This window comes from Indicator indicator, chromosome 14, assembly GCF_027791375.1.
Source record: "Indicator indicator isolate 239-I01 chromosome 14, UM_Iind_1.1, whole genome shotgun sequence".
Taxonomy (NCBI): Eukaryota; Metazoa; Chordata; class Aves; order Piciformes; family Indicatoridae; genus Indicator; species Indicator indicator.
In genome coordinates this window covers 17,979,193-17,996,090 of record NC_072023.1, presented here as the reverse complement: position 1 = coordinate 17,996,090, position 16,898 = coordinate 17,979,193, and the positions used below count along the sequence as shown (strand labels likewise).

The window sequence follows — 16,898 nt, the reverse complement described above, 5'->3', positions numbered from 1 at the left end:
AATCAGTAGGGCTACATCTGAACCTGTGCTGGCCTAAGTGAAGGGAGCAGATGTAGGGCTATGGGAAATCAGACCTAAATGCAGAGACAGACAGGGAAAAGTAAGATGGAGACAGTCCTCCTGTTCCTGCTGCCCTGTAGCCTGCCTTCACAGCTCTGACCCAGCCTTGTAAGCCCTCCTTGCGTCCTCCTACGTGGAGAAGCCCAGGTCTTACTACCTCTGAGAACAGAGACTGATAGATAGCCTTTCACCACTGCTTTGGGCCCTCAGAGAAGCCTTTTTGTTCAGCTCAAGATTTTTGAGGCAAGTGAGACTGAGACATCCCAAAGCTAAGGGGGCATTAAACCATCTATATATCTGCTCTGCCAGAACAGGGCAAAGGCTTTCCCTGTCAGGGCACCTGTTTGCCTCTCTGGCCCAGGCACTCAGAAACATTTTGTTCCTTCTGCCTGGAATTAGTTTTGTGTGACCTCCACCTAACTCTAGTGGCACGACCATTAACATTAGAAACTTGGTTTTCCACACTGACTATTGCTGTCTATACTGCTTACATCTTCTGTAGTAGCCTTAGCATGGAGACCAAGCACTGAAGGAGCTTCAGGGGCTGACTCTGAGAAGGGGTAGGGATATGGCTTTTCAAAACAACTTGGAACATCCTCTCACTGGGAGACACGATGACCTCACTCCCCAAGGCAACCATGGGCTGTATTTTCTAGCTCTAAAATTGTGCCTGGAGCAGCACTTTAAACTGTGTTTGAAGCTACCCAAAGGAGCCTTCTCCACAGCTCAGCCACAGCAGTGGTGTGAGAACTAGAGCCAAAGCAAGTGAAGAGAAGAGAGTTGTTGATACTGGCAACCAATGTAGACTTTTACCCAATGAGGACTTCAGGATGCTGTGCTTATTTCAATACATTGCACTTACAGAATTGTGGCCAAGCACAAGCCAACTGCCCTTTAATGTGTTACAAAGTGATCCTCAAGATGAAGACCAGTTCTCCGTCTGGCAGCCACGTGTTGGGAGTGCAAGCTTGTTCTGACGGCACTATGACTTTAACATGCTAAAGCCATGTTGCCTGCACACACTATATTGGGCCCCATCAGTGTGTTGCCTCCTTTGATTTCAAGAGAAACCATCCCTGATTTCTGAAGAAGCCATCTGTGAGGAAGCTGGTGCTGGACTGGAAAATGTTGGTGCTGGACTGGAAACTCTGTTGGTGCTGGACTGGAAACTCTGTTGGTGCTGGTCTGGAAACTCTGTTGGTGCTGGACTGGAAACTCTTGGCTCAAAAGCTTAATAGTACTTATTGAAACAAGTGTTTGTTTGCTGACTACACTCCTGCCAGTCCCCCTCACAACTCACCTCTGCCTACAACCAGCACAAGAAGAGCTATGAAGGTGTTTTGTGTTTTTTTTTTAACAAAATGACCCTCACTTTTTAGTCCCATCACTGTAAAAGCAGCTTTTTCACCTAGCATGGGGAAGCATGCCCTCAGTGATGCCTCCTGATCACATTACACTAACTCATTTGGCCATGAAGAGCTACTTAACGTATACCATAAACATTTCTATCCTCAAGGAGTGTTTAAACTGTCTTTTTATGGCCATACTCTGCCTGCATCAGGGATGCATTCCTTGACAAGTGTGATGGTTAATGATTCAGCAGCTAGTAAAGCAATTTTTTTCATAAAAATTGATGCAGTAGGAGAGCAAATGCATGCAAGGATTTAAGAAATGCACAGCTTAAATACTTAAGGATGGTGCTTTACAACATAAGATGTTTAACATTTCCATATTCCCTAAAACACTGCCCAAAATAGTGAGATCTTAGTGGTGTGACAGCAAAGCAGAGTGATGTGTAGGCACATACAAGGTATTCTGTGCATCTCTTTAATTCTGGTGTGAATGCCATTGAAACAGGAAAAAAAATACAGTGCCTGTATGTTTTCTCATCAGTTGTTTTAATATATTGCATGGATAAGGAACAGATATTCACCAAAATGTATGGAAAGCCCCTTAAATACGTGGATATTCACACAGCATCTGTGACCATGTAAGAGCTGCCGCTTGTTGGACACATTTCAGCACGACTGGGAGGCTCGGGGGAGGTTTATGACTGACGATGGGTGGTGAAGGACAGAACCACGAGTAGGTGCTGGTGGGGAGCTGGGCACGGCATGGAAACGGTGCTGGAAAACGGAGCTGACAGCTGGCTGGTGCCTGTGACCATGGTGCACAGCCAGAGCTGGTGACAGACCAGTGGCGCTGTCAGCCCGGTGGGAGGCTGCACACCAGGCAGTTCCCCCCCGGCCTGGGCGGGCCCAGCCGCTGCTCCAGCCGCACCCGATCCCCGCGACGCCAGGGTCATGGACACACACCCCCCCCGGGCTGTGACCCTGCCTGGGCCCGGTGGAAAACAGGGGAGGCGGCGTCGCCCCAAGGGATAACCTGAGGGGTGGCCACCTCGCCCAGGAGGCCCAGCTTGCCCCGACCAGACCTCGGCTGGCCAGGCCAGGCCGAACCTACAGCCCCACGGAGCTGCCCAGGGTGAGGCATCAGCGGACACCCAGCACCTGTGTCCGGCACCTGTGTCCGCCACGCGAGCGCCGTGCCGGCGAGGCGACGAGACGCCACTCTGGTCGGTGGCGCCCACCCCGGCCAGCAGGGGGCGCCCTGGCGGCAAGACCGTCCCGCCCTTCGGCTCTTTGATAGATCAATGGGAAGCCGAAGAAGGCGGGCCGTGCCGCTGTCTCCTCCAGTGGGATGCGGGTAGAGCGCCGCGAGGCCGGAAACGTCATCACCCGGAAGTGGCCGCTCTTGCCGCGGCGGTGTCATAGAGAAGCTTGGCCGGGGCCAGGGCCGGGGCCTTGTGTAAGGACGAGCGCGGCGGGGCCTGAGCCCCGCGCGGGGCGGCGGCGGTAGCGGCAGCGCCAGCGCCATGGCGGCCGAAGGGAAGGTGACGGGGCAGAGCCAGGAGCAGTTCCTTCTGCTCGCCAAGGCGGCCCGTGGCGCCGCCCTCGCCAGCCTCATCCACCAGGTGCTGGAGGCCCCCGGCATCTACGTCTTCGGGGAGCTGCTGGACATGCCCGCCGTTCGGGAGGTGAGACCGGCCCAACCCAGCCCAATCCCCGCCGTCCGGCCCGTGCTGCAGGCCTGCCGGGGCCCTGCTCGTGGGCCGGGCTGGAGGGCAGCGCAGAGCCTGACCCTCTGTCCCCGCAGCTGGCCGACAGCGAGTTCTCCCCCGTTTTCCGGCTCCTGACCATCTTCGCTTACGGCACCTACGCGGACTACCTGGGTGAGGCGGGACCCCGGGGCGGCGGGGGCACAGCGTGTGGCAGGGGCCCTTTACCTTCCCGGTGATGTGGTTCCTCGGTGTGAAAAACGTGCCAGAGCCGCGAGCCGTTGTAAATCCTGGCCCAAAATGCCCTCCGCTTAGCAGCGAGAGATCGGCCTCCATCGCTAAGGCTCGACAAATGTCTGGTGGTGGTTTAGGCAAGAGACCAGGGAGCGCCTGACAATAATTGGTGCTACCTTTTGCCAGCAGTGGGGGAATTTACAAAAAGATCTTGACAGACGTTTTTGAGGAGTGAGAGGAAAGATTTGGGCACCCACTGAAATGTGCAGACTGACATAAATGAGGCACGGGGACAGATAGGGAGGATGGCTTGAGGCTGAGGGGAGGAATGGTTGCCCAGAAAAGGCCTTAATGAGAATGGCTTGGCAAGACTGAAGCATGGCTTGGAGGATTGGTGTGCAGGCACTTTAAGAAATGGGTATGGTGTAGATGCTTCTGTGCAGGGCTGGGAGATGGCAAATGCAGCATAAATTCTTCTGCCTTGTTCTTTCTTGTAACAGCCGAAGCAGCAAATCTCCCTCCCTTGACAGAGGCTCAGAAGAACAAACTGAGACATCTGTCAGTCGTCACTTTGGCTGCCAAGATCAAGGTAGTGGCCCTAATTTTCCCCCAGATTCCCCTTCTGCTGGGGTTACCTCATGCTAGTTACTGTCTTGGTTCTGCAGTGCATCCCCTACTCGGTGCTGCTGGAGCAGCTGCAGCTGAAGAATGTCCGGCAGCTGGAGGACCTGGTGATTGAGGCTGTGTACGCAGACGTGCTGCGGGGCAGCCTGGACCAGCGGAACCAGCGCCTGGAGGTGGATTACAGCATCGGGAGGGACATCCGGCGCGAGGAGCTCAGCACCATCACCCGCACGCTGCAGGAGTGGTGAGGAGGAGGCCCCCACTTCTGACACCCAAAAATCCCCAGGGCTTGCCAAAGCGGTTGGTGGCTTCCCCACATCCTCTGTGTGTTGCCTGGGGGTAGTTTGGTGATGTGCTGTGCTTGATCCTCCCTTTCCCATACTCCCAACAGAAAGTAATTTTCCAAAAATAATTTTCCAAGTTCCTCTCTTCGTTGCTAGAGGGGTCCTGAGGCCACAGCAACATTTGCACTGGCTGCTGGCTGGAGGCTTTCTGAGTGTCTCTCTGTAATTCCTAACCTAGTGTTGCTTTGTTATTTGTCCCCTTTGCAGGTAATCATGCCACTACATTATTGCATTGGGCTCCTGTGTCTTCCCTGCCTCCTATAGCTGTCACCTTCCAGTCTGAAATCTGCTGCTTGTGTCTCTTTCAGTACTGTGTAAATTACAAGGCCTGTTGGGTTCTGTCTCCTCTCCAGGTGCCAGGGCTGTGAGGTTGTCTTGTCAGGCATTGAAGAACAAGTGAGCCGGGCCAACCAACACAAAGAGCAGCAGCTGGCGCTGAAGCAGCAGATAGAGAGTGAGGTGAGTGGGCTGAGGGTGCAGCAACCTCTTGTTTTAGAATTCCCAGAACCAGCACCCTGTGGTTATGGACTTTGCTTAAGTAAGGCATCACCTATTGCCTAGGCCAGACTGAAGACGAGTCCTAAATCAGGAGCCCTCTGCAGTGCGGAGGCTCTGGGTTAGCTCTTTTGTTTGGCACAAGCTTGCAGATCTTAACTCCAGGGCTTGCTTCAAAAAACAGCAACAAAGACTCCCAGACTAAAACCAACCAACAACCAAACTGAACCCCTTGGAAATTCCCTGTTTCTGGCTTCTCTGCTGTTGCAGGTGGCAAACCTGAAGAAGACCATCAAAGTGACTACAGCAGCAGCCGCAGCAGCCACGTCCCAAGACCCAGAACAGCACCTAACAGAGCTCAGGGAGCCAGCCCCTGGCACCAACCAGCGCCAAACGAGCAAGAAAACTTCCAAAGCCAAAGGGTGAGGGGTGGGGGCAGATGGATGGAGCCAGTCTGTGTGCTCAGTAGGTGGACTGAGGGCAGCACTGTTGCAGAGCAGTGGGGTTACTGTCAGGGTTACCAGCTGCAGGGGTCTGCTTCCTGCACAGGGGACTGTCAGAGCTGAAGTCTCAGTTGAGCTTTTCCTGCTAACTTGAGGGGAAATCCCTGGAGCCTTTGATGTGAAGCAAGGTTCATAAGCCTTGCTTGTGTTGTGTTCTGAGGAACATTAGCTGCTCTGCTTTGGATACACTGAGGAGGTCTGGGATGAGCCTGAGTGTCCACTCTCGATTAATTTGGTTCTTTTTTCCTCTTTCCACAGGCTCCGGGGCAGTGCGAAAATTTGGTCTAAATCGAACTAGTTGGGTCTGCCTTCACAACTGGGAGGGTGAGAGGAAAGAGATCAGGGGATGAAGGATCTAGGGTCAATAGCAAGGGTCCCAAGTGTGATGTTTCTGAGTTCTTCTCTGAGATCCATCTTGCCAGCTAATTTTCCTGCATGTTTGTTCTCTTATCCTCTTTACCAGCTCCCCAGGCAGTGTCTCCCTCCTTTTCATCACAGCATTTCACACTCAAAGCTTCCAGGTGTGTGCATTGCTGTTTCCCCTCAAGCCTCCATCACCACAGCCATCTCCTTTCCTCTTTTCTCCCACCGTGTCTTTTGACAGGTCAATTTAAAGAGCCATAAACCTTGTCAGTCACCTTTGCACCCACAGGGCATCACAGAAGCTTGGAAAGAGTGTGGTTGGTGCTCAGCAATCACTTTGGCTCAGTGAGACCCCTGGGATCCTTTGCTCCAGGCTGCAGCTGCCATCTTTGATTGTTTAATATTTGTTTTGCTAGGTGGGAGGGTAGTTTTTGAAGGGATTCTTTTAAAATATATATAAATATATTATAAATATATATAAAACAATAGAGATCTATGGACAGAGCTGTGCAAATTTGTGCTAGTGTGGTGCTGTCTCTTCGTCTCATACTGATTTGGGATTTCCAACGTAAGTCAGCCTCTGTCCCCTTTCTGGATGGAATATCCTCAAAACAGGGGTAGGACCATTTCTTCTCCTTTCACTTGTTACTAAGAAGAAAAGACCAACCCCCACCTCCAACCTCCTTTCAGGGAGTTGGCCTTTTCTCCAGACTAAACAGCCCCAGGCCCCTCATCTGCTCCTCACCAGCCCTGTTTTCCAGACCCTTCACCAGCTTTGTTGCCCTTCTCTGGACCTGCTTCAGGCCCTCAATGCCACCCTTGTAGTGAGGGCCTCAAAACTGAACCCAGTCCTCAAGGCCTCAGTAGTTCCTAGTAGAGGGGCACAATCCCTGCCCTGGTCCCACAATTCCTGAATCTCAACATCCAGGTAAAGATTCAACAAGGTCAAGCGCTAGGTTGTGCATGGGGGTCATAACAACCCCATGAACTCTCCAGGCTTGGGGCAGAGTGGCTGGAAAGTGCCAAGTGGAGGAAGACCTGGGGGCATTGATTGACAGCCTGCTGAAGATGAGACAGGGTGTATCCAGGTGCCCAAGACCAACAGCATCCTGGCCTGGACCAGCAATGGTGTGACCAGCAGGGCCAGGGCAGTCAGACTAAAAACCTGCCTGGATGCATTCCTGAGCAGCCTTCCATAGGTGTACTGTTAGCAGAGAGGTTGCAGTAGATGATCTCTAGAGGTTCCCTCCAACCCCTACCACTCTGAATCTGTGAAGTAGTTCCTGGCTCTACAGGATCTCCAGAGGCCCAATTCAGGACTGCACAGATGACTGGGGTAAGAGAAACCAGCTCATCTCTGAGAGCACAGCCAAATAACAGCAATTAACCAGTGGGGGTCTGGGGCTTCTTCCACTGTTTTGATGCTGAACATCACCTCTCTTGGTAACTCCAGGGGAAGGCTCTAAGTCTATTTTTGTAAGGAAACAAAGCCCTGAACCAAGCCTCTCCTCAGCAAATCCTTTCACCTCAGGTTTCTGCATTCCACAACAGGCACCATTCAGATCACCTGAAGGCAAGGAGAGATTAAAGAGCTCTTTACAGTTCATTTCTTTATTCAGTAAACATCTAGTTACAAGTTTCACAACTTAAAAAAGTGGGGGAGCCGACTGAAAAGGGGTCAGGAGTGGGGCCCACAAACTGATCCAGCCTTTGAGCTGCTCCTTTCCTTAGCACACTCATCCTTCTGCTTCTCCACAGCTGCACCAAGGAGCAGGAGGGGAATGAAAGCCTCTGTCCTGGTGAGGGGGTGACACAGAGCTCGAGCAGAACTCCCTGGTCTGCCTTTCACAGGGCACTGAACACAAACTGCAAGCACTGGCCTCGTGTGCTGGCAGCGGCCAACAGGCCTAGCTCCAAGTCAAACTCACCTCTGGCCAGGGCTGAGCCCATCAGCACCTCTGTTGTAACACATTTAAGAGGAGAAAAAACCTTTTGGATAAGCATTGAAGAGAGCAGTGGGACACAAGAGGAACAGTTCTGTGGACATCAAGGTCAGTGAGGAAGGAGGAGGGAAAGTGCCCTGGAGCAGAGCCTCCCCTGCAGCCCATGGAGGTTACTGGTGAGGCAGATGCCTGCCTGGAGCCTGCACAGAACCCAGAACTGGAGCAGGTGGCTGTGCCTTAAAGAGGCCACAATTCTTAGAGAGGCCCACACAGGAAGAGTCCATCAGCGGGGGGACTACACCCCACAGGACAGACCCATGCTGGAGCAGGTCACAAAAAGCTGCAGCTCACAGGAACGATTCAGGCTGAAGAAATTGATGGAGGGCTGCCTCCCATGGCAGGGCTGCCACATGAGCAGGGGGCGGAGTGTGAGGATTCCTCCCAGGAAGAACCAGCAGCAGAAACATTCTGTGATGAGCTGACTGCAACCCTGCACTCCCCGTCCCCCTGCAGCACTCAGGGGGAGCAGGTGGGGAAATCAGGAACAGACCTGAACCTGGGAGGGATGGAGGGCCAGGGGAAGGGTGTCTAAGAGTTGGTTGTATTTCTCATTATCCTCTTGTGATTTGATTGGTAAATTGGGGGTGGTTTTGTCATTTAAGTTCAATTGGTGTTTCCCCAAGCTGTGCCTATGAGTTAAGCCTCCCCTCCTGGCTTTGTCTCAACCCTGGAGTCTTCTATTTTTCTCCTCCCCAAGATGTGAAACCAACCACCATCTGGTGTTTAGGTGCCAGCTGGGTGGGCCTCAACCGTGACCCTTCAGAACCAGCTCCACCCAGCACAGAAAGAGTAGAAAGGATGGACAAGCCCACCACAACCGGCAGAAAGAATGGAACTATGGGAGAGCAGAAAGGGAATGGGCAACTCATGTGGTCCTTGAGCTTCAGTGTGATTCCTCACCCTCCACTGCAGCACCCAGATGGGGCAAAGAAGAGCAATGCAGAAGATTAGTTGCTTTGTTTCAATTCTTAAGTGAGAGGGACGTTAATACTAAATTTGAGGAGGGTCCAGGTGGTGCTTTGAAAAGGCTTCAGAGTTTCACTGTCTGTACCTGGGAGGAAGGAGACCCAAAGAACGTAAAGAGATTAAGTGGTAACTAGGAGAGCAGCACAGAAAACAGATAAAGACACATTTAAAACTGATGTCTAGGCATGGAAGAAAACATCATTTGCTGTTGTTTCGATCACCAGCTAAGGTGCCACCACACTTTCCTGCTGATGACAAAGCTAACTTCAACAGTTCCCATCTTCTGTCTCAGAGAAGTGTGTTCTCAAAATTCACACAGAACCACAGAATCCTTTTGGCTTGAAAAGGCCTCCACACTGAGTCCATTCTCTACCAATGCTGGTGCCAAACCATGCCCCTCAGCACCACACCTCTGGCTCTTTGAAACACCTCCCTGGGCAGCCTGTTCCAGTCTTTGAGAACCCTTTTAGTCAAGAAGTTTCTTTTAATATCCAACCTAAACCTGTCCTGGGACATTTCCTCTTATCCTACCACTTGTTATAGGGAGAAGATACCAACACCCACCTTCCTCTGCCCTCTGGCTTATGTAGGAAAACCACTTTGCAACCAACAGGTGAAAATAACACAGGACTAGGACCACAGCAAAACCCATCCTGTGACCAAGAGGTGACCACACAGCAAGGAGGAGGAAGGAACTCGCGAAGACTTACAGAGGCGCATCAGCAGCTCTGGGGGTGGCCATATCGCACCCCCCAACAAGGTCTGCTCCGACTTCACCAGTCGTAGCGCCGGGACTGTCTGGAGGGGGAGTCCTCAGGGCCCTGGATGGCCAGACGACCCCCATCCGCCCGGCGGGTGCCGTCGTGCCGCCGGTACTCCAGCCCACGCTGCGGCCTGAAGCGTGACGTCTCTCGCCGCCACTCGTCGTCAAAGGCGGCAGCGTCACCTGTGCCAGGGAAGCAGAGAGCAGCTCAGGGCGGGAGCAGGCGGGGCCAGCCCTTCAGGCCGGCTGTCGGGAGGGCAGGGGCGGTACTCACTCTCGTCCATGTTGATGTAGTCCTGGCGCTCCTCCTGGTCACCCGTGCGATGGTTGCGGGAGCGCTGCATGATGTGTGCCCGCTCCCGGATGTGGTGCCCGATCGACATCTGCTCCAGGCCACTGTCCGAGTCCCGCACCGTCCGCCTGGTCTCACGGATCTGAGGGCACGTCCCAATGGAGGACCTTCAGTTCCTTCTCCCAGCCTCACAAGGCCCTCTATCTCTTCCCTGCCCTGCTGCGGTCACCTCACACTGCCACTACTCTCTAAATGCCAGATGGAATGCAGCAGAAGGACAAACGGATCCTCATCTGCCAGCGCTTCCCCTCTCCTCCCAGTGACCTCCAAGCTCAGTTCACTGAATCACAACCCACTCTTCCAACTGCAACCAACTGCAACCAACTGCAGAGCAGAGTGCTGTGGGTGGCCAGCACACAGCCACCAAATGAAGTCCATCCACCCACAGCAAACCCAGCAGCCTCCTGCTGGGCAGCCACTGCAGCTTCCTCCTTCCTCCTTACCCCACCAGGTGCTGAACGCATCTCTGACGTCTCCTGATAGACTTTAGGTCCATCACCCAGGTTGGAATAGGAGATGACGGTTGAGGAGGTGAACGTCTGGCAGTTAGCACCGCTCGTCATATGCTCCTGCAAGAAGGAACAGGGAACAGTGTAAGGAAGGAATGGATGTGAGGGAAGAGGAGATGGCAGCTAAATCTCTACACAACAAGGTGAGTAGAAATTACAGGAGGAAGAATATAATCCCATGGGTCCATCTTCCTGGGAAATTCAGTCTCTTTTCCTGACAAAAAAGTCTACCCCCACACTGCCCTTTTCACTCATCTCCCCTCCTTGCACTCAGGAGCAAGATCTCCATCACTGAATGGTGGTCATGTAGCTAGGCTTGCAGCCTCTGCGAACTCGGCAGCTTGAACACAGCACACACCAAAAGCCCAAACAAGATGAGAAATGTTAGAGAGTATAGGAGAAGCAACCTCAGAACTCCCCTCAATAGAGAATCGTTGATGGAGGGTTCTTACCATGCTTCCAATCATGTCGTTCATCATCCCAAACATATCTATAAAGCCACCTGCCTGATGAGAAGGAGAAGAAAACATAAGAATGGTCAGTTTGGAAAGAACGCAACCTACCTGCAAGGGGCAAAAACCTGCCGCCTAAGAAGAAAAAGCATCTTCCTTTCCCTTTATTTCAGCAAGGCAGGAAAAAACCCAGGGCTTGGGGCTGCTGTTCTCTGTATTCCCTCAGCTGTACTGCCCATGTGTTCTGACTCTCCAGTGCTCTGGATATAGCAAAGGTTGTTCCTGTACTTTGTCTCACTTCCAATGCAATGAGTTTTGAGTTGTGGGCACTCAGCACAGCTGAGAGAAGAAACCTCAGGACATGCACTAACCTTAAAGACAATTTTCCATTAGCCAGCAATGGGCACTTGCAGCCCAAAAGGCCAAGGGCAGCCTGGGCGACAGCAAAAGCACTGTGGCCAGAGATGGAGAGAGGTGATTCTGCCACTCTGCTATGCTGAGACCTCACCTGCAGTGCTGTGTCCAGCTCTGGAGCCCTCAACACAGCAAGGACATGGACCTGATAGAGATGGTCCCAAGCAGGGCCACAAAAATGATCAGGGGTCTGGAGCACTTCTGCTATGAGGACAGGCTGAGGGAGCTGGGGGTGTTCAGCCTGGAGAAGAGAAGGCTCCAGGCAGACCTAAGAGCAGCTTTCCAGTACCTGAAGGGAGCTACAAGAAGGCTGCAGAGGGACTGTTTGCAAAGGCCTGCAGGGATAGGACAAGGGGAAATGGTTTGAAATGAGAGAAGAGCAGATTTAGATTGGATGTGAGGAACAAACTCTGCATCAGGAGGGTGGTGGAACACTGCAACAGGTTGCTGAGGGACATAGCTGAGGCTCCATTGCCAGCAATATTCAAGGTCAGGCTGGACAAGGCTCTGAGCAAGCTGATCTAGTGGAGGATGTCCCTGCTGACTGCAAGAGGGTTGGACTAGTTGGCTTTTGGAGGTCCCTTCCACCCCAAAGCTTTCTGTGACTATGTCTTCACCTTAATTTCACTCTTCATTTAAACCACAATGAAGTTTGTTCTGATGCTGATTCTGTTCTTTTTAACACAATAACAAATGTTCTTCTTTTCCCTACAGACACCTGACTTTTAAATCTTGCAAACCTAAAGGCTGCAGTAATCCACCAGGCCAGCAGGTCTCACAGGTTAATTGTGCAATATGTAAACAGAATTAGCGGGACAGTTGAAACTTGCAGGGCTTTTTTAATTTCCTCTAGTGGCCTCTTGGTTTTGTTTCCAGTAGAGCAGTACTCACACACAATGTAATCAACCATAGCAGCAGTGAGATTAAGGACACCCTTAGCAGGTTTGCAGATGATAGCAAGCTGAGTGGTGTGGTTGGCAAGTCTGAAGGATGGGATGGCATCAGGAGGGAGCTGGACAGGCTGGAGAGCTGGGATGAGGACAACCTCATGAGGTTCAATAAGGCAAAGTGCAAGGTCCTGCACCTAGGTCAGGGCAAGCCTAGATATTGACCCAGACTGGGGGATGATTGAGATCAGCCCTGCAGAAAAGGACTTTGGGCTGCTGGTGGATGAGAAGCTGGACATGAGCCAGCAATGGGCACTTGCAGCCCAGAAGGCCAATGGCAGCCTGGGCTGCATCAAAAGCAGCATGGCCAGAGATGGAGAGAGGTGATTCTGCCTCTGCTCTGGGGAGACCTCACCTGCAGTGCTGTGTCCAGCTCTGGAGCCCTCAACACAGCAAGGACATGGACCTGAGGGAGAGGGTTCAGAGGAGGCCATCAGGATGATCAGGGGTCTGGAGCACCTCTGCTATGAGGACAGGCTGAGCGAGCTGAGGTTGTTCAGCCTGGAGAAGACAGGTTCCAGGCAGACCTAAGAGCAGCCTTCCAGTACCTGAAGGGAGCTACAAGAAGGGGGACTGTTTGTGAAGTCCTGCAGTGACAGGACGGGGGCCAATGGTTTGAAATGAGAGAAGAGCAGATTTGGATTGGATGTTAGGAACAAGTTCTGCACCATGAGGGTGCTGGAACACTGCAACAGGTTGCCCAGGGAGGTGGTTGAGGCCCCAACACTAGAGATATCGAAGGTCAGGCTGGACAAGGCTCAGTGCAAGCTGATCTAGTGGAGGCTGTCCCTGCTGACTGCAGGGGGGTTGGACTGGATGACCTTTGGAGGTCCCTTCCAACCCAAACCATTCTATGATTTTATCCTTAAAGTCTATCTGCTTGCACTCTTATTAATCCTTCCTGAGCTACCACTCTGGGGTGCTTTGTGTCTTTCACAGAGACAATCCTGCAGAGCAGGGCAGCTGGTGGATCTGGGCTCACCTATGTCCACTGCATTACACTTCAGGAGATGATGGAGATCTGCATGCTCCAAGCACGGCACTCTCACATCTACAAAGCCATTCTCATTCCAGCCCTGTTCACCTGAAGTGTTCTGGTGGCTTTTCCATCTTCAAACACTGGCACAGGAGGTTCAATAATCACCTCTGCCTGCTGATGGCCAGGTCTCTTTCCTTGTCACAGCTCCTCCATTACCTCCAAAGAGAACTGCAGCTTCTCTTCAGACAGATGAGGTTATTAAGAGACTGTGTACTCTTCCCAGCTATAATCTGTCCCAGTTCCTATGAAATACTCTCCTATAACAGCTTTAGGGCTCTTTTCTGGCCCAGGTGCAAATAAACCCTCCCCAATGAAATAGAATCTTCTCCTCCAAGCCAGCTTGCAGATTAGCTGAAAACATCAGAGGGCAAACACAGGGAAAGGCCTTCAGTCACACAGCAGCTCAGCAATCTAGGTCCAAGAGAACCCAGCCGCCTCCAGTGTCAGTTCAATACCCTCTCCCATCATCTTTTCACTATAAATCTGGAGCTCATTCTCATCCCCTCACACCTTCCCACCCTTACTACATCAGGATAGACAGCCTTGCTCACAGATAGCTACATTTTAGGACCAGTTGCTCAGAGTGCTGAGGAATTTCAACATGAAGCCACTATTTGGAAAGCCTCCAATTTGCCCCAGAAAAGCAGGTAACTTACCATGCCAAGCATCCCAAAGGGTGAAACAGCTCCTGCCTGTCAGAACAACAGAAAAACAGAACAGAGAATGACCTTGGAACATCCCAACATTAGATTCTTCTCAGAATCAGAACTGGGAATGTTCAGATTCAAACGAGATAAAATCCCCAAAGACGCATAGCAGACAAAACCACATCACTGATAACAAACACACAAGGTGATGCTCCTAAATTTCTCCCGCTTACATTGATTTATGTCCTTGAGATAGAACATTCCCTTCCTCCCACTCAACTTAGAATGCAGTTGTGTTCCATGTATTCATGCATCCAGGGTAAAGACAAGGACAAGAAAATGATCAGGGGTCTGGAGCACCTCTGCTATGAGGACAGGCTGAGGGAGCTGGGGTGGTTCAGCCTGGAGAAGAGAAGGCTCCAGGCAGACCTAATAGCAGTCTGCCAGTCTACCTGAAGGGGGCTACAAGAAGGCTGCAGAGGGACTGTTTGCAAAGGCCTGCAGTGATAGGATGAGGGACAATGGTTTGGAATGAGAGAAGATTGAGATTGGATATTAGGAACAAGTTCTGCACCATGAGGGTGGTAGGACACTGCATCAGGTTGCTCAGGGAGGTAGCTGAGGCTCCCCGGGGCTATTCAAGGCAGGCTGGACAAGGCTCTGAGCAAGCTGATCTAACGGAGGCTGTCCATTCTAAGAACACCACTGGTTTAGAGATTGTGTCCACCACCTGTGTGACGGCAAAGGGCGTGCTCAGCCCAGCAGCAGCAGAAGCCAGAACCTAAAGGGCAGTTTAAGAAACACCATCCGGTGCTCAGCTCTCTCTTACCTGCACCCTGCGGGCAGGCTGGCGGGCCGCGGGCGCAGTGCCGTCGGTGATGCCGAGGAGCGGGCCGAAGCCGAAGCTGCCAGACAGCATGCGGTGCATGTGCTGCCGGTGGATGGCAAAAGGGTCCCTTTGGGAGAGCAGAACACTGGTGAAGGAAGGCATGGCAGAAGGCAAACTCCCACATAATCCACACATTCTGATTAGGAGTGTGTCTGAAAATCCAGTATCTGAAGGACTCACTCACAGTGACCTCTGGGGCTGAAAGGTACCTCTGGATCCCATCTGATTTCTTGCAATGGAATGCATTACATCACAGAGTCCCTCTGATGTCTGTCCAGAACTCCTTTGATGTTCTCCTCCCACTAACACTTTATGGCCAAGCACAATCACAGCTATTTCAGAACTTCCCTGCTCTAACAAACGAAAGCCACTTCCCAGTTCTGCAGTCCATGCACAAGCAGAATTTCCTACTCACTTCCTCTTGTGCCATCAGGAACAGTTCTGTCAAACAACCAAACCTTTCCACAAGAGCACTTCTCTGCTGTGCAGGGAGGTGCACAAAGGCCCTCCTGGCTGCAAAGAGAAGACTACACTCAATGGGACCAGAAAGCATGCAATCCTGGAAACTGTCCTCTCACCCCTCCACATACACAGGCACACACTCAACTGCAAGACTGAAACCTTCAGAATGGACTGGATGCCCTGACACTGTGTGACACCTCTCTGCCACAACTCGTCTTTATCTGCTGTTCTCCTACAATGTTACATGGACACCTGTCAAGAGGTGGAGGCAACACAGCACTTCTGCAGCTCTAAAGAGGGAAAGGGAACCACAACTCCAGTGCCTAGGTGGCTTTCCTCCCTTTCCTTCTTTTGCAGCCTCCATTTTGAGGGCCTTAGGCATTCACATGCTGGAGGAGCAAGGAGAGAAAAAGGGGAGTAAGGACAAAATGGTCACAGAACACAGAGGCCACAATAAAAAGTCTAGGAAATACCACTGTATTTCTCTGCACACCTTACAGACTGCACTCATTCCTCTGGAGTGTGAATAACATCAACAGCATGGACAACTCCTGAGATGAAAAATGCACTCATTACAAACCAGCACCTTTCTGTCTCTACTGGAAATGCTTCCCATAACAAAAGTTAGACTCATACCTACCACATCAACAAGCACACACAGTCATTCTGTGACTAACTGGGACATCAAGGTCTCCTCTCCTTCTGATTTGTTTACAGATGATGAAATTCTTGCTTGTTAACAATTTTGTAAGCAAAAGCCAAACTTTACGCTTCCACATAAATAAATTCCTCCATATTTCTAGTAGTGCTATGCTTAACATACTCAAAGTCTTACTGTCTATTCCCAAGGCCTGCCAACTTAAGTTTCACTGTCAGACTTTACCAAAGGGCAGTGGATAGAAACAAAAACATTCAGTAAAAGGAATCCTAGGAAGAGTTCTTGGGCCCTTCATTAGATTTCAAGATTCTTATTTCACAACTGCTTGTCTTCACTCAGTTCCTTACAATTTGACAACTATTTCAGCATTCTTCTTCAGCTCCATTACTGGTTTCCCGTGCAGAACAGCAACAAACACTGAACAGTAGCTTTTAACTACCTAGTTTGCAGAAAAAAAATCCTTATGCACAGAAAAAAGCAGAGGTCTCCCAGCCCTCCCTTCCTCAGCCAGCTGCAATGCCTTTTGGCCTACTTTATTTAATTATCACAAACCTGCACAGAACGGCAGGAGGTTGGAAGGGACCTCTGAAAAAGATGCTTTCCCCCAAGACCACGCTCGACCATCACCGAAATGAGAGCAAGGCAAACCAGGTTATTCCCTGAAGAGAATGTCAGTGTCCTTCTTCCAGCCAGCTGCTGCGCTGCGGTATTTCCCGCAGGCCCTCAGCCCGACGATTCGGACGGACATGTTGCCTGCCCCCATGGCTGCCCCCTCAGCCCGGGGTGATCTGTGAGCAGCCCCCTCCTCTGCCTCCCCCCTTCCCCCTTGGGAAGATGCCCAGCTCGACTCACATAGCAAACATGGGGTCCTCCGGCTCGCCATCCCTCATCAGCCGGAACATGTTTCCCTTGGTTTGGGGCTCCCTCTGCGGAAGGGAGAAGCGGGGACAGGATGAGCACAGGCGAGGCAGAAGGCGGGGACAGGATGAGGCAGAACCGGTCACCCCCACCCCCTCCATCCCGGGCAGCTGACGGCCAGCACCCTAGGACACGGCCCTCCCGCCCCCCGCGGCCCTCCCAGCTCCAGGCCCCGCGCCCCGACCCTGCCCTCCGCAC

General features: G+C 51.9%; 2 protein-coding genes across 2 annotated transcripts; one reads left to right on the top strand and one right to left on the bottom strand.

Annotated features, from left to right (window-relative positions):
- The first annotated feature begins 2,935 nt into the window (after nt 1–2,935).
- On the top strand, nt 2,936–6,116 carry COPS7A (COP9 signalosome subunit 7A). The gene is made up of 7 exons (XM_054386635.1): nt 2,936–3,097; nt 3,217–3,292; nt 3,853–3,941; nt 4,018–4,220; nt 4,674–4,779; nt 5,086–5,237; nt 5,577–6,116. The coding sequence occupies exons 1-7, from the start codon at nt 2,936–2,938 to the stop codon at nt 5,614–5,616; spliced, it is 828 nt and encodes a 275-aa protein (XP_054242610.1). The 3' UTR covers nt 5,617–6,116.
- Nucleotides 6,117–7,294: 1,178 nt separating this feature from the next.
- On the bottom strand, nt 7,295–16,684 carry MLF2 (myeloid leukemia factor 2). Its single transcript, XM_054386576.1, has 8 exons — nt 16,635–16,684; nt 14,603–14,729; nt 13,783–13,818; nt 10,727–10,780; nt 10,209–10,334; nt 9,688–9,847; nt 9,361–9,596; nt 7,295–8,735 (listed from the first exon to the last, which is right to left on the bottom strand). The coding sequence occupies exons 1-7, from the start codon at nt 16,682–16,684 to the stop codon at nt 9,424–9,426; spliced, it is 726 nt and encodes a 241-aa protein (XP_054242551.1). The 3' UTR covers nt 7,295–8,735; nt 9,361–9,423.
- Nucleotides 16,685–16,898: the final 214 nt, after the last annotated feature.

Coding starts and splice junctions, on each gene's coding strand:
- COPS7A (XM_054386635.1), top strand. CDS start 2,936: ATGGCGGCCGAAGGGAAGGTGACGGGGCAGAGCCAGGAGCAGTTCCTT. Junction 3,098..3,216: donor ACATGCCCGCCGTTCGGGAG/GTGAGACCGGCC, acceptor CTGTCCCCGCAG/CTGGCCGACAGCGAGTTCTC. Junction 4,780..5,085: donor AGCAGCAGATAGAGAGTGAG/GTGAGTGGGCTG, acceptor CTGCTGTTGCAG/GTGGCAAACCTGAAGAAGAC.
- MLF2 (XM_054386576.1), bottom strand. CDS start 16,684: ATGTTCCGGCTGATGAGGGATGGCGAGCCGGAGGACCCCATGTTTGCT. Junction 10,781..13,782: donor CCTTTGGGATGCTTGGCATG/GTAAGTTACCTG, acceptor CCTTCTCATCAG/GCAGGTGGCTTTATAGATAT. Junction 10,335..10,726: donor ACGACATGATTGGAAGCATG/GTAAGAACCCTC, acceptor TCCTTCTTGCAG/GAGCATATGACGAGCGGTGC.